Source organism: Papilio xuthus, unplaced genomic scaffold (assembly GCF_000836235.2).
Source record: "Papilio xuthus unplaced genomic scaffold, Pxut_1.1 DF827135.1, whole genome shotgun sequence".
Classification (NCBI taxonomy): Eukaryota; Metazoa; Arthropoda; class Insecta; order Lepidoptera; family Papilionidae; genus Papilio; species Papilio xuthus.
Window position 1 is genome coordinate 654,118 of NW_013531514.1, and position 16,652 is coordinate 670,769.

Genomic DNA, 16,652 nt, shown 5'->3' on the forward strand with positions numbered 1-16,652 from the left:
ATATGTAAATACGTACCGTCACCGTGTATGTATGTGTTAGTGTGGCCGCAGTCCAAGCGTGCGTTCCAAGCGAGTGCGATAGAAGGGAAAGAAGAAAAAAATCCGAATGAATAAAAATGATCAAATATAGGTTATCTTCGGGAAGAGCATGCGGACAGATAAAAATGGCTAAATACTCGCTTTTAATGTATGTATTGTTAGGAAGAATATCCGTCACTGTGCCGGTGTACTGGCGCAACACTAGCCTTGCAAAAATATCGACGTTTATGTCCCCTCACTAATCATTCTAACACGCGAATTGGTAACGTAAACGCGCCATTCACGCCAAAGGATACTAACTAATATTGTCTAAAAGTATTATATTATTGTTTTATGTTTGTTCCCTATGCGTTTCTAAACCACTGGATAGATTGTGATGAAACTTTGGCACAGTGTATTTAGGTTGCCAGAGATGGCTTTTACTGCAAAAAATGTAGAAAAAAAATGATTTTGAATTTTAATAAATATAGTTTACACTCTGACATTCAATAGTCTTTGCAATTCAGTCCTGATAGATCTTTATAATTTAATAAGACTGTAAAATATTTTTTTTGTAAAATACACATTAAAAGCGAGTGTTAATTCTTAATGCAACAGATTAAATAAATTGATGTTATCTGTGGCATCTTAAGTCTTCTGCAGATACTAATTACCATCTAGTCGTAATTTTAAACCAAAATTAAAAATATTAATTTTAGCTTAAATTTGACATAGCAATAGACTTTAACTATGGAAAATGCGGTTAATAGGTTTTATATTTAGTAAAATATTCATAATTTGTTAGGTGAATAAATTAGTAAGTAATAAAAAAATGTGTGGTTATATAAAATAATAAAGTTAACGAGTCTTTATCCCTCATGCTTGTTAAGGCAATAGAAAAAAAAATGTGATGGTAAAAAATATAAATATACCGCCTCTTTTGTACAACGATTTTTCTAAGATTTTGCAAGATTTTTTTTACAAATTTTATTATTCTAAAAGCTATATTTTATTTAATTATAAAGTTATCCATGTAAAACTGTGGTCCTAGAATCATAAGAATGTATGCATTATTGTTTTGTAGAAAGTTTACATACATATTACAGTAAGTTTAATAATCCTATATTTACGCGAAAATCGCGTGCAATTTTTAGACATGGCAACATTTTAGAAAAAATATCTAAAAAACGATTTAAAACTACAAAAACATTTTACCCGTTACGTATTTTTATACCGATTTTTTTTATCGAATATTTTCCAAAAAAAAAAGAAAAAAATTAAAAAAAAAATATCAAAATAACTATAAAGACTATCAAGAAGCGATGTTGGCAAGATTATATCGTATACTAAAAAGCGCTAAAGCTTCTCCTACAAGTTAATAAAATCCCTAAATATTATTAAAAATTCTAACCCTAAATATTTTTGTAAATATTCTAGACCAAGCTTATTTTTACTTGAATATAATAATGAACATGTATTTATTAATCCCGATCTAAATTTATCAAGCTTTATTTGAGTCTTAAATTTTATACTTTAAGAGAACCTAGAAAATAATTAATAATTATAATTATATCCCCCATATTTGGCCACCTTTCTTATGTTACAAAGTTTCACTCATTCGGCTTTTTTATATTATAAGGTGGCAAGGCAAACGAGCACGTGGTAACATAAATTCGCCAAAATAGCGAATCGACCGTTGTCCACAGTTAGCGATACAATAAAATCCATTTAAAACTTTGGATTTTCTATTATTTTTCTTTAAAAAAATGTAATTGAAAATCAGCTTTAATTCTTGACGTGCGATTATGGCATCTAGATCCTACTCGTTTAATTGACTTTTAGTAATTCCAATTGGTCCACAATAAAATATACATTTTAATACGAATAAAATAAGACGCTGTTAATAAAAAAAAAAACTAATTTTAACTTTTCACTCACAAAGCTACGACTACGTTTCAAAATTCTAACCTCAATCATTATCGGAAACGATATTTTAACCAAATTGTATTTGTACTTAAAAACTATGAAAAAATCTTATCTCTATTAAACAACTTTAAACTATATTACTTTTAAAATTAATAACGGTATTTTTATAAAGTCTGGAAACTTCTAGATAAAACATTTTTTTATTTTTTATTTTTTGGTATGTGCTTAAAATTTAAGAATATCACATAGAAGTAGACATACAATTGCATAGCACCGATAACGCCAGATTTAAAGCATTTTATAATATTTTTTTCGAAATAATTCAATTTTTTTATTTTTTTTTTTATGAAAAACTACATTAATTTTTATTGTACTTTAATTGTGATGAAATCCTTGGCACTATTTTATTGGTACTTTTCTTAATGTTTTTATTATTTTGGCATAATGAGTTAAAAGTTTCAGAAAAAATACATGTAACATGTCAAAGTGAAAAAAAATTATAGGTAACCTTTTTTTATTAAAAGAGTAAATCACTAAAAATCATTTTACTTTGGTTTAATGCGTTATATAAGATTAGTATATATTTGGTATTACTATATTTATTGCTTTTAAAGATTAGATTTGGGCACGTTATTGGACCCTATTATTTTAGTCGACAAACTGTCAAAAAAAAGAAAGAATAATCCGTTGTAATTAAAAAAAAATTAAATGTAATTTTTTAATTTTCTGAGAAAAAAATACAATTAGAAAAAAATCAAATAATCCGTTGTAATTAAAAAAAAATTAAATGTAATTTTTTAATTTTCTGAGAAAAAAATACAATTAGAAAAAAATCAAATAATCCGTTGTAATTAAAAAAAAATTAAATGTAATTTTTTAATTTTCTGAGAAAAAAATACAATTAGAAAAAAATCAAATAATCCGTTGTAATTAAAAAAAAATTAAATATAATTTTTTAATTTTCTGAGAAAAAAATACAATTAGAAAAAAATCAAATAATCCGTTGTAATTAAAAAAAAATTAAATGTAATTTTTTAATTTTCTGAGAAAAAAATACAATTAGAAAAAAATCAAATAATCCGTTGTAATTAAAAAAAAATTAAATGTAATTTTTTTTATTTTCTGAGAAATAAATGCAATTAGAAAAAAATATTTTTAATATTTTTTCCTCAATATAATAGATGACAGATTGAAATCAGTGTTTATCGAGAGGGCTCTGTATACGTATGAAGAAATTTTTCAGTGAAAAATATTTAACAGTAAAAAAAAAATCCAAAAAAAAAATTTTTTTTTGAATATCGCTCTTTGACCTGTAATTTAAACATTACCAATAAATATTGTATTGTTTAAATACCTATTATTTTTCGATATTTGTTCAAAATAATTAATGTTCGTGTTTTTAAGTCCAGTCTTGTGCGTTTAAAATATAATATACATAATTAAACTCTACTAATCTTTAAATTGAAGCTGAAGATTCGATCTTTTAAGCTATAGATATATCACAAAAAACTCCTTCACCTTTTTTATATTTAAATTTTATAATCTATGTAAACTACAAAAATTGTGTATTAAATAGTAGGCATAGTGGTCAGTTTTCTATATTCTAGCATAAACTATTTTTGTACCATAGACAATACCATGAATCATAGATTAAAAAATTTATTATTATTCAAAATATTGAAGAATTTTTACGAATACGAACTTACGGATTAAATATGCTACATAATTTTATTTAGAAAGGCGGCCTTCTAGCGTTTAATTTGCGTACTTTTTAAGATAATTAAAATGCATTTTTATGCTTAATCTACTATAATAAAAGTTTTATATTACTTACAAGCTATATTGCATTTATTGCTGTCTTTTTTTCTATTTGAAATTTTAAAACTTTAAAAGCCGATATGAAGATATATAAATATTTGATATAAAAGCCAAGGTCATAAATATATTTTGGCTCTTCTATATTATACATAATCTATATATGAATTTTTATTCGGGAACATTAATTTTTGTTTTTTATTATGTTCGTAGGAATGCTAAACGATACTACAGAGAGCTTTGTTTCGTAATATAAATTCGGGCAAGATTAAATCCTCTTAATACTAAAAATATTATAGGAATAAACGCTACACTTTTTTTAGTTAATTGAGATTTTAAATTAATATCATTTCCGATTAAAATAACAAATTTTTCGAAATAAATTATTCGAATAACATTCGTAATATTAACTAAAAAATATTACATTTAATTTAAAATATTATTTTTCTATCGTATGGTCTTTTAGTATTATAAAACTTTATCGATCAGATGCTATTTAAAAAATAAAATGGCGTTTAAAAAGTGCACTACACCCGAATATTCTTGATACTTGCGTAACAATTCTTAATCGCGATCAGACGATAGTTTCCATAAGACTGCGTAAGGTAAAGACATATTCAATTGATTGATATAGTCTGTAGATAGACAAAATTATCTGACCCGGTGAAAATCAAAAATTTACAGCACTTCATTAGCGCCTTCCAATGAATTTTCCATGACTATGTTTTACTATTACAGTACTTTCACCGGACTAGATTAGTTTGTCGTACTATAAAATGACTAAATATTTGAAGAGACAGCGCAGCTAGTCTAGTTGTGGGTAGTGGGTAGTGGGTGTTGGATATTGGGTTATGGGTAGTGGGTAGTCTAGGGCGTGTGCTCACCGGGGCGGCGCCACTCGCGGCAGAGCACGGCGCATGTGCCGGCGGCGAGGACGGCCAGCGTGCCCATAACCACGCACACGGCCGCCAGCCACGTGCGCGTGTCAAAACTCTCAGCGCCCTCTAGGAAGTGTTTGTATAACTCTGGAATGTATTAGTGTTTGATTTCAATTAAAATTTCATATGTGAACTATAACTGTCGCCCGTTGTTTTATTATTTTGCGTTTTTTTTGTTATTTTCTATCACGTTTTAACATTATAAGGTGAGAGCCTAAGATGAATTACATGTGTTTATTATTCGGACATGTTTAATCTATAATAAAGATTAACGAACCCGCTTCCTGGTCGCTGTAGAGCGTGGTGGCAAGGACCTCGACCGGAGGACCGGGGCCCAGTGCGTTAGTCGCCCACACTCGGAACCAGTACGACGCGTTAGGCTCCAAGTGATATACATCCACTTGCCGCTGTAATAACACACAATAACTATTATTATTATATATACCCGAGTTTTATTACGATAAAAAAGTAAGTATAAATTTGCAACCTTAGGATGTAGAAGGTAATCTACGAGTTTTGGTTTGGTCTACATAGAGCTATCCTTCAACAAACAAGATCTAAAATTTGCAGAAGATGTGAAATAAACGAGAGGATAGGAAATTAAATATAGCGACAAGGGCTTCCTTAATAATAATTAAGCCCACCAACACTCCCTACCACACCCCAGCCCCACCGGCCATCAGGTCATACGGGCCGAATCGCGGGAGTCACGCGCGGTTTGGATGATTTTGACTCCGCACGTACCTTCTTGATCTCTACAAGTTATTTCGTCTATTCCTTTGGTACGGAATGGCCAACTACACTGAAGACTTTTACTCACCGAGTTAGGACTGATATGATTAGGACTGATTGGTCGCCAAGGCTCGAGTGTGTTATTTACAGGCGCGGCTGAGCGATACTGCGCCGTGAAGTCAATGATGGGGTGTCCACCATCACCTGCCACGTTCCACAAGATCAGCGCCAGGATGGTGGACGCGTGCACCGTCACATTCACCAATGGAGGGGGTTCCGCTGCAAATGAATATTTCTATTACATTTATTGTTGCACTTAGTGAAGATTTTTCATATTAAATTCAAATTTACACTATGTATTGTGAGATTCCTTTTAACCGTTAAAACGTTTTGAAAGCGATATTTTGTATGTTGTATTATATTTATGCAGTATGATTTTATACAACATTTTTTTTTGTTTTTTTTGCATTAATTGCTCGAGAACGCGATGCAATGTTGATTTGTGAACTACGATTTAATCATAAATATTGTTACAATTAAAGTTTGAACTCGAATATAATTGATTAATTCCCGTTTATAACAATCGCAAAAGCCTTCCCTGGCGACAGCTACGTAATTTAATAAAGAGCATTTATTGCCGGCAGACTATGTCAATAGAAACCTCGCCTAATATACACAGTTGGGTCAACAGACTGGATACTTAGGGGACTAGTTTTACCAATTCTTTGCGGTGTCCTGAATATTATAGATTTAAGTTAAAATCAGTCATCAGTGTTCTTGGTTACCAGAAAGTCCTGGAATAATCACACCTTAGGACTTTACTAAGTATAAAGCAACAATAAATTTAGACTGATAAATTCTAGACCCTCTTTGAATTTAACCATAGAATATATTACAGTTTAATTAATTTAAAAAAGTTGTATGTCCGTATGTCTTCCATCATTGCGTTACATGGTAAACCTACATGAATTAAATTGTTTTGCTGAACGAATTTCTATCGATCCACGCTTATTGACAATTTAAATCAAGGACATCGCCCCACAGGGACGTATAATGAAAATGTGATTGCATACATTCTACTTGACTGCCCAAAAGAATCTTTGAAAAAAGAAGCATTAGAAAAACAAGATATGTATAAAAAAAATCTTTATTGACTGCCAGGCTTTTATTTGTTTTTTTTTTTTTATTAACGATCATTATAATATGTAGGATTAACTCATGTATTTGCTAGTTTGAGTAACGTAGTCTTATACTTTCTTCTTAGAGCACACCTATTCTGGGCTTTGCTCTATCGATCTGCCTGAGATGACGTCATCTTACCGGAATTTACAGAATTTATGAGAAAATTTGTGCAACATTTACTATAATTATACTAAATAGGAGATTATAGTCTTTTGAAACATCATCTTCCATGTTACAAATATTATTAATGCGAAAGTTTAGATATATAGATGTTTGTTAGATGGTATCTTCAGAACGACTTTATGAATCTTGGTCAAATTTGGCATAGATGTAGAACATAATTTGGAAGAACACATAGGCTACTAATTAAGATTTTTTTTAAATCCGCGTTGACGCGTTGAAAAGATAGTGTGTACATAAAGAATTTCATTTGGACGTAGCAGTAAGTAAATGGTACACTATTGTTTTACCTAACCTTATGTATATAGCACCTATATACATATTTTAACATACGACATTATCAAACAGCGTTAGGTAACGCTTTACAATGTCACCTCACTTTACAGACTGTCATTATTGAAATAGGCGTAGTCATGGTGACCAGCACAGCAAGACCCCAGCTGCAGTGATTTAACAACATAAATGTGATAGATTGTATTGCGAGCTGGTGTCTAGCGTTGCTGGACGATGGATAATGGACGTCATTACCAGACTACGCCATGTGACCCGTCTTCTCCGACGGATGCTGCTGCGGCCTTGCTGACAACGTCTAGTTCGTACAATAGTATTATACGACTATTTGTTTATGCATTTTTGATAACAAATACTAGTAGCTGTTGCCCGTTTACAATTTTATGATGTGTTTCGTGCTAAAGTTGATTGCAGATCAAAATTATGAGATTCTGAAATTAAACATTTGAGGGAGACGAGAATTCAAACTTGTCTTAATTTGGGTTTTCATTATCAAAATACTCTTACAAATAAAATTGTCATCATGCAGTGGTTCCAAAAAAATATAGAGTTTTGTACAGTTGTCAACAGTGGAACTCTACGGTAACTGTGGAAATAAAGAACAGTTTAAAATAAGCTTAGGAAGCCATTTCAGTAGTCAATATTTTTAAGTGAATGTCACATTTGGATTATCATAAAGCGGCAAAAAGTCGTAAATAAGCTGTAAACGAGTCGATTTTAAAACGTGCCGCACACCAGTTAAACGACGACGGTAACTGCGATCGTTAACCGTCATTTAGATAATACTGAACGTAATTAAGTTGTAAACCGCTGTTTCAATTATGTAGTCTATTAATTTTATTGCAGATTTTTTTAGTATTGTGTTTATCAATAAACTTTATGTCGCATAGTAAGGTGATTCGTGAGCGAAATGTTAACAGCATTAAATGTTCTTCATTTGTTAAAACCCAAAACAAAACAAATAGCGTTTGTATTTTGTTTCATGTTTTATTGAATTTTACTAGTACTTCCTTCTTACTTGTATTATAAAAGCGAATGTTTAGATGGAGGGATGATTTTTTGCCTATATCTGTATTTGTTTGCCTAGGTATCTTATCCCTAAACGGCAGAACAGATCTCGATGAATGTTTGCATAAATATAGCACAACGACAGGAAAAACATATAGGCTACTAAATTGTTTTTTTCAAATTCCGCATGGACGAAGTCGCGATCTAAAATGTGACATTTGATTATTATTATTGTCAATAGATTGATACTAACTTCTGACTGTGAGATTGACTCTGTCGACATACGCCGTCTCGTTCTCTACGCCGCATTCGTATAGACCTTCGTCTTCCACACCCACCTGCCTCAGGAGCAAACCACCGTCCATCTAGAACAAATAGTTAGCCATCACTACCCTGACTGCATATTGAAAAAAATCTTACATCTTACTCCTTGCTAATATTTTAAATGCGAATGTTTAGAAGGATAGATGGATGTTTGTTTGAAGGTATCTACAGAACGGCTAAAAGCATCTCGCTAAAATTTGGCATACATATAGAACTAAGTCTGGAAGAATACTTAAGCTACTACTTAAGTTTTTTTAATTCCGCGCAGACGGAATCGCGGGCAACAAATCAGAGAATAAAATTCAAATGATACGCTGCTTATTACCATTAATCAAATTACATTTTAGAGGGCCATAATGGAAAGCGACAAAGTCATAAAATTACCATTTTGTCTGTCAGGCAGAAATAAAAAAAAGAAATAATATCGCAAGTGATAAGAAATAAAACATACACAGTTGATGTAAAAATGTAGCTAATAATTTGGTTTGTATAATCAAAAAAAAAACTAAATTTTACGCTTTGTGATTATTTTATAAACACGAGTAAAACACATTTTGTAAAGAAAAAATATTTTTATTTTGTGAATAGACGAAGCGTATTTAATGATTTGATTTGGTTCGCTAGATATTTTATTATGTACAGAAGAAGAGATTGAATTGATAAGCCGGATATTTCCGTTTCCATTCGAGAATAGAGATTAGATAGTAAAGTACGATTCACCAAGGATAGTCCCTTTACGGGCAAGATCAGCAGGAAAGTTGTAGACATTTTACTAAAGACGCTAATTCTCCTTTATCTATTTGGATTGTTTGTTTCCTATTTGTACCTATATTTATATTTTAACCCTTTCGTACGTTTTGTTACGGTACTACACATAAGGTACATTTAGTGTTTTGTGATGTATTGCAACAATCTTTACTAACATATTTCACTCGACGTAATATCCAGCTCCAGGTCCGGGTATTTCCGCTCCAAACTTTTGTAACAGCGCAGCGACTGTGCGAAATATTTTATTACCAACTATCGATCTTTGGTGTAGTGCAACTTTTAGATGCAGGTATTGAGTTACTGTGAGTTTCCACTTCCGAAACAAATTTACAAAAATCATTGTTATATCTGGTTTTTCACGGATAATTCCTACTACAGGGAAGACTATGTGTTTTAAATTAGTTTGCATGTAGTGTGCAAGTATCCTATGTGTTCTTCCAGACCATGTTTTACCTCTATGGTAAATTTTATAGTGATCCATGAAGCCGTTTTGGATATACCTACATACAAACATCCATCCATCCTTACATCTAAACATTTGCACTCATATTTGTAACATTACGATCAATAGATAACTAGAAGTTAAATGCCTATTTGTAGATTGGATAATTTTGAAAATTTTGGTCTATTTTATATAAATCGATAGTGTAAACTGCATAAGGTGAAATGTTAAGTTAGAATCACGTAGATCTGACCTCGCGGTCCGGGCCTTGAGATGCGATCGATATTAGTAAAGTCTCGTATTAGAAAAGTTAGGCAGTGCTTGGCGCTTCCGCTTACAGCTTGCCTATTCAATGTTGGAAACTTGGAAAGCTTTTATTAAATGGTAAATGAATACGCTTGTCTGTTTTGCCATCTTTTCCTATAAAACATCTCATTTATTTTGTACAGGCAGAGTTGGAGACTTGAATCAAATATAAATGTAGCACATAGTATATTCTAGTAAGCGCATTGTAGTTCTGGTAAGAAAGTTTGTTGCGCATAAAACTTTATTGTGCTTTCCCGAGGCGTCCACAAAGTTATATCGGTGCCGCGATAATAAATCCATACTCACGGGAATACAGTTTATTCAACTTGTATTTATTTCACGATCTTTTGCTAACGCTTAGCTTAGGTTTATACTTCGTAATTGTAAACAAGATTCTTATAAATGTTTATAATAAATATGAATATAAGGTCAGAAAAGTTACGCTCAGAAACGCGAAACGTGCATCGCAAAATAATCTTACAGGCTATTAATGATAGAAAAATCCTTTTTTGTCAAAGGCATTTATAACAGAAAAGAACAAAATGTGTAGATAATTTCGTTGGTTAAAGTCTAGGTAAAAATCGAACAGAGTTAAGAGAGGATCCCTTAAATCATTTGTGTCTTTTGTTTCGTAATTCATAACTTTACGAAACAATGTTTGTACCACGTGTATATTCCTGCCGTAAGCGCACTGCAGGTCCACATATCATCGTTACGAAATACCGGCGACAATGAAAGGCTGAATCGCCTCGTCCGTAAACTATTTGCTGCCGACGAGCGCATCGTTTTATTAACCTTTACGCTAAATTTATTTTTAATAAATAATCGAATATCGCAAAACTTGTTAATGAAATTGCTACCGTATAGAATAATGATAAAACGAAGTAAAAAATTCGTGATACACTTTCAAACATGCCGTAAACAGCGTAACAATATGTCAAAGTTTTATTTATTAAACCTCAACGTTTCATTCTTTTTATAATAAAAATTTCAAATCCTTTTTTGTGGCTGAATAATATGAGCCAAGTGTTTACATTTAAACAGGCAAATTTTAAAACCTTTATGTGTTCATACTTCATTCGGATGCAGGATTGAAATATTTTTAGTAAACACCAGTAGAGCTTTGCAATGTCCACGAATTAAAGGGTCATTGAAACTTGGCACTGGGCGACAACGCTCGAAGTCAACGGGCACGGAATGACGGTCTTGTGTCGATGGGCCTATTGCAAGCCGCTCTCAAATACATAAAGATAACTAGAACATCTATATTGATAGACGTCCGAAATATGCAGTAAAAATCTACTATTACACATAGGCTCCACTATGGAACAAAGTTTCAGATATGAAGGTTTCTAAACTTTAATTTGTTGAGTTTTCACAGTTGACACTTGTAAAAATATAGTTATCTCTGTTTATTTTTTCAAAGAGTATGAAAGGGATGACAATATATATGTCAAGGTATTTCAGCAGTGAAAACGTTCGGTGATTTGTGTAGGTGATGAGTCACAATTCACAATATATCTGTCTGCTCGTTGCTCGAGCGAGGGAAGCGTTCCGCCCCTACAGTCCTCCCTGTGAATCATTGTCCGCACTGAGTGCAAGGCGATTGAATACCATTGCCTATTTACATAAAGTGATTGCTTTTTAAATCGATTTACTTTAATCTACAATTCATATAATATGAATACGAATGATTTGTTATAGAACAAAATCTGTAAATTCATACCTGGCGACCGATTTTATATAGGATATTATAATATTCATATGCATGAACATTCGTCGAAGACACAAGTCTATTTTTGAATGAAATTTTAATAATGATTATTTGAATAAAATATACTTTAGAGACAAAAACACTTTTATATAAAGCACATTAAAATAGCTCTTGAAAAATGTCAATTTATGGGTTATGACTATTTGCGTGGGAGCCGTCGTCGTGACGTATATCTGTAATGTGGCCTATAGTCAGGTAGCATAGAATTGGCGACGTTGTGTCTCAGTCCGGTAGTGATTAATAGCACTGCAGGCTCGCAGCTCGCGTGCCGCATGCGACGCACTATAGTGACGTGAATTAAATGAAACGCTAGTGTTCTAAATGGATTTTATCGTACCCCAACCCAAGCATTTTATGATAGCTATTAAGTTTTATAAGGAATTAGGGTTTGAGCGGTTCATTTGGGAGGGACAAAGTTTTGAGTTTACGCTTACACAATAAATGTTATTTTGTATTGATTTTCATTCTGTTTGTAGTATTTATTTTCATTATATTTCATTCTGAAAATTACCATGTACTATTTTAACATCAGTTCACTATACGTTCCCACAGAGGGGCTCGGAGCCTACCTTAAATTAAGGGTGATTAGGTCATAGTCAACCACGTTAGCCAAGTGCAAGTTGGTTAATTTTACACGTATATTTAAATTTATCCTCAGGTATCTACAGCTTGCATCACGATGTTTTCCTTCACCATCAGAACGTCAGATAAATGTATATATGTAAATCGGAAATCGAAAAACACATTGGTACATGGCAGGATTCTAACCCAGGACCTGGAGATTGCAAGTCAAGTGCTTGACACTTGCACACATGCTTTGTTTCGCCGCGGTTACAAAACATACTGTAGTTTAAATTACTTAAAAAATCGTAATCCACACACCTCCCTGTTCACGGCAATTCCGGGTATGCAATGGGGTGAGTGAAAATCAATCAAAATCAGGATAGGGCGGCGCTCCCCTGGTGAGATGACGCATCACATTAACGTCTGCGGAAGTCTGCTCCCTACCCAGACCCCCATAATACTCATTCAACTTTAAAGTACACTATAAAATATACTTTGTTTAAACTTAAGTACTATAGTACCTCAACAGTGTACTTTTTGTAAATCGCTTTAAATACACTTAAAGCTTGCTTGTGATTGCTTTTGTATGCATTTGCGATTAAAATGCTTATCGATAAAGTGCTAATTTGTTGCTTTACTTGGTTGAAATGATGGAACAAGAAATGTTAAAAAATTTAATATTTAAATTGCAAGTTAATTATGCGTGTAATTTAAAATAAACTAGTTTGCATAGTATATTACTGTCTGGTTCACTATCTTTATTATCTGACAGGTCACTAAGTTGGAAAATATTTTATATTTAAAAATGAATGTACCAAGCTTTATCGCTCTAGCAACTTTATTCGCGTGAGTTCAAGCAAAGCGTCTCAATTTTGGTATTAAAAGCATTGTAGCTTCCAATTTCATTTGGAGGAGTAAACCAGTGAGTTGAGTTGAACAAATTTAAAAGGATTTGGTCATATAGATACTTGAAATATTATTATGTGTCGGTCTAGCATCACTTTAATGTGTCGACGATTCTTTTCGATAGTTCACGAGCTGCACATTAGAGGACTCTCAGTCTACACTCGAAACTTAAGTGACTTCAGCTCACTTGTATTTTCATAGCTCTATTTTCCAAAGAATTTTCGAATATTGTCATGTATTTTCCCAATTGCCTGCGAAATAATATTATTTGTTTTGTAATTTTAAGCGTATGACCATTTATTAATCTTTTTACGTTAAAAAAAATCTGTAGTAATCAATATTTACAAGTATGTTTATTTTAAATTGGACATTTTCGAACCGTATAAATGCATAATCAGTTTTTATATAAATTTATTATGTTCTATAAAAACGACGATATTTTACAAAGACATTAATATATTGTTAATCTTCTCTTTTCTAATTTGTAACGGCGACAAAGACAATACTTGTGAATACAAAAACTACTTCCACGCCTCGTCTCGGCTCTTTGTTGAATTGTAATAAAAGCAATTAGTTTTTCTACAGCCTTTTCACTTTTAGAATATGTTTAACTATTTCCATTTATACTTGTATCGGCAATGAAATTTCCCGATTCAAAATATTCATTCTATATTTACGTTGAAAAATAATATTAAAAGTAAACTAGGGTTAAAGAAAATTTAACGACCATGAGTTCGGGAAGCAGTTAGCGTAGATTTCTTATACTACCGCGGACGAGAGCGAAAGCGTGCCCGTGGTCCCGTCCCGATGCGTTGGAGGAACAAAGGGGTTTAGTGGGTATGCCTCCGCTATGGAGGAGAATCCCACATAACTACCGTGTCCCCCCCGGGGCGCGGAGTATGCATAAAGCATTCCCCTCTGAAAAAAAAAAGATTTCCTATACTAAGCATGGGTTTCTGAGACCTAAATCCTAGTTTAAATCATATTGTTATCTCTGTTTTATCAAAGATAATGAAAGGGATAACGATATGTTTGATACAGTGAGTTTTAATAATGAATGAAATACGTGTGTTTACGTCACAAGTTGTATGCCGATAACCCAGTGAGTGGTTCACCTCCAAATATTGAATTCCTTCGAAACAGATAAACGTAAATAATTGAAAGGTAATTCTAGAATTGATGACGCACGTAAGAAACGTCACAAAAGCAAGGACATTGCGTTGAAGCATTTTATGGACATATACGCCAATCTTACTAATATTATAAACTAGCTGTCGCCCGCGACTTCATCCGCGTTAATATATAAAAAAACTTAATAAGTGTGGCCTCTGTGTTCTTTCAGACTATGTTCTATACGTATTCCAAATTTAATCGAGATCCGTTCAGCCGTTCTAGAGATATCTTCAAACACCCATCCATCCATCCACATCACATCCATCTAAACATTCGCATTTATAATATTAGTAAGTTAAATAAAAAGCAGCTCTTCAAGACATAAATTCGAAAAAATTGAATAAATAGTATCCTATGTCCGTCTCCTGGCTCTAAGCTACCTCCTCACCAATTTTCAGCCATATCGGTAAAGCCGTTCTTGAGTTATAAATAGTGTAACAAACACGACTTTCTTTTATATATAGATAGATGTTTGTCAGAAGGTATCTCCAGAGGTGTAAGACAAAGTGCATTCGATACGAAGCGATTGCATAGCGAACTTCAAAAATGTATAGAACTGACAATAACTTTTGATAAGTCATTTAGTTGTCGCGCGTCAGTTTCATACATTTTTTAAGTTCGCTATGGAATCGCTTTGTAGCTAATACTTTGTCTAACCCCCCTGAGCCGTTAAACGGATCTGTCTGAAAGTTGGCTAAATATATAGCTACTTATTAAGTTTATTTTATAATAACGCGCGTACGGTGTCGCGTGTGATAGCTAGTCATTCATATTATTCAGATAAAACACAGTTTTTTTTTTTTGTGTACGGACAAACTAGAAAATATGCGTTTGTATTGGACCGACTGTTGAAACAATATCGTCAAGAATGATAAGCTTTTCTACTAACATCTCGACTAACCTTGGGTTTCTGAGAGGAAAATCCCCATTTAAAATATATTGTTATATCTCTGTTTCGTCAAATATGAAAGACAGGAATGACGATATATTTTGTACGGAAATTTTGGTGTCAGAAACCCATGGTTAGTTCTTGATTAATCAGAAAACTAAGACAATACACAATACGTAGATTTATAACCACAATATATATGATAATTGTTTTTATACAGTGGAAACGTACAGAAAACGTAACACTAAGCTACCAGGGCACCAGAAACCATACTGAATGTAATTTTAAGCCGCACCTTCGCATGTATTGCAATCCTACAAACGGAAAACTAGCGCTCACTAATACCCTGCAATTTAACTGCAGTATTGTTAGTGTAATTGCTTGTACTAGTACAAAATAAGCTGTTTTATAAATCTAAATTCTATTACATTCTAATAAGGTCTAAAACGGCAAAAGAACTGAAAATTACGGTACATGATTTCTAGCATCAATACTCCGACTCATAGTAATTTTTTTTAAATATTACATTATTAAAATAATGTAATTTAGATTGTATTTCGTTAATTAGCTAACATAGGTAACAATCTTAAAACAAACACCGTAATAAACGTAGCGAATAAACGTCTTTGTTGCGCTGAACAAAAGAACAGAGCCGTTTTACAGCGAGCCAATCGCTGTTCATTCATTACAGACCGGCTGGAAAAGTAAAAGAAAAAAGAAAATCTGTGTAAAACTGTAACAGAGTACAATTGTGTAATACACACATTTGTTTTAGTAATTACTTAAAGTTTTTTTTTTAATTAATGCACTCATCAGTCTACCAGAAAGACCAGATAGATCTGTTGACTAAGATCTATATTGCTTTTAGATTTTTCTGGAAAAGTCGAGACTTATACCAAATTGGTTTGAGTATTGATATCTGATTATTAATTAGTCTGTAAATAACATGGAGAACAAGTTTTAATTCCAGAAAATTTACAAATTTTACACATATCTCGTATATGAGCGTTGGTGGCTCAGGAGTCAAGCACTTGACTTGCAATCTGCAGGTCCTGGGTTCGAATCCCGCCATGTACCAATGTGTTTTTCGATTTGAGATTTACATATGTACATTTATCCAACGTTCTTACGGTGATGGAAAACATCGTGATGCAACCTGCACATATCTAAGAAATTCAAAGATATGTGTGAAGTCAACCAACCCGAACTTGGCCAGCTTGGTTGACTATGGCCTAATCACCCTTAATTTAGGGTAGGCTCCGAGCCCCTAGGTGGGGAGGTATAGTGAGCTGATGATGACACATATCTCACTAATATTATAACTTTTAGATAGATGGATGTATCGATGGATGGGTGTATGTTTGTTTGAAGGTATCTCCAAAACAGCTATATGGATCTCGCTGAAATTTGACACAG

At 32.6% G+C, this 16,652-nt stretch overlaps 1 protein-coding gene across 2 annotated transcripts in view; it reads right to left on the bottom strand.

Moving 5' to 3' along the window:
• Window positions 1-16,652, bottom strand: part of LOC106119654 (Down syndrome cell adhesion molecule-like protein 1 homolog) — a 29,713-nt gene that overhangs the window by 331 nt on the left and 12,730 nt on the right. Inside the window, exons 3-7 of one of the 2 annotated variants that reach the window (XM_013314736.1) lie at window positions 8,344-8,455; window positions 5,518-5,708; window positions 4,975-5,104; window positions 4,644-4,784; window positions 4,221-4,355 (exon numbers count right to left, since the gene is read on the bottom strand). In XM_013314736.1, coding sequence (XP_013170190.1) covers window positions 4,324-4,355; window positions 4,644-4,784; window positions 4,975-5,104; window positions 5,518-5,708; window positions 8,344-8,455 — 606 coding nt within the window. In that variant the 3' untranslated portion in view covers window positions 4,221-4,323. Of the gene's footprint in view, window positions 1-4,220; window positions 4,356-4,643; window positions 4,785-4,974; window positions 5,105-5,517; window positions 5,709-8,343; window positions 8,456-16,652 lie in introns of those variants that run through there. The other variant, XM_013314735.1, reaches the window with a different exon arrangement.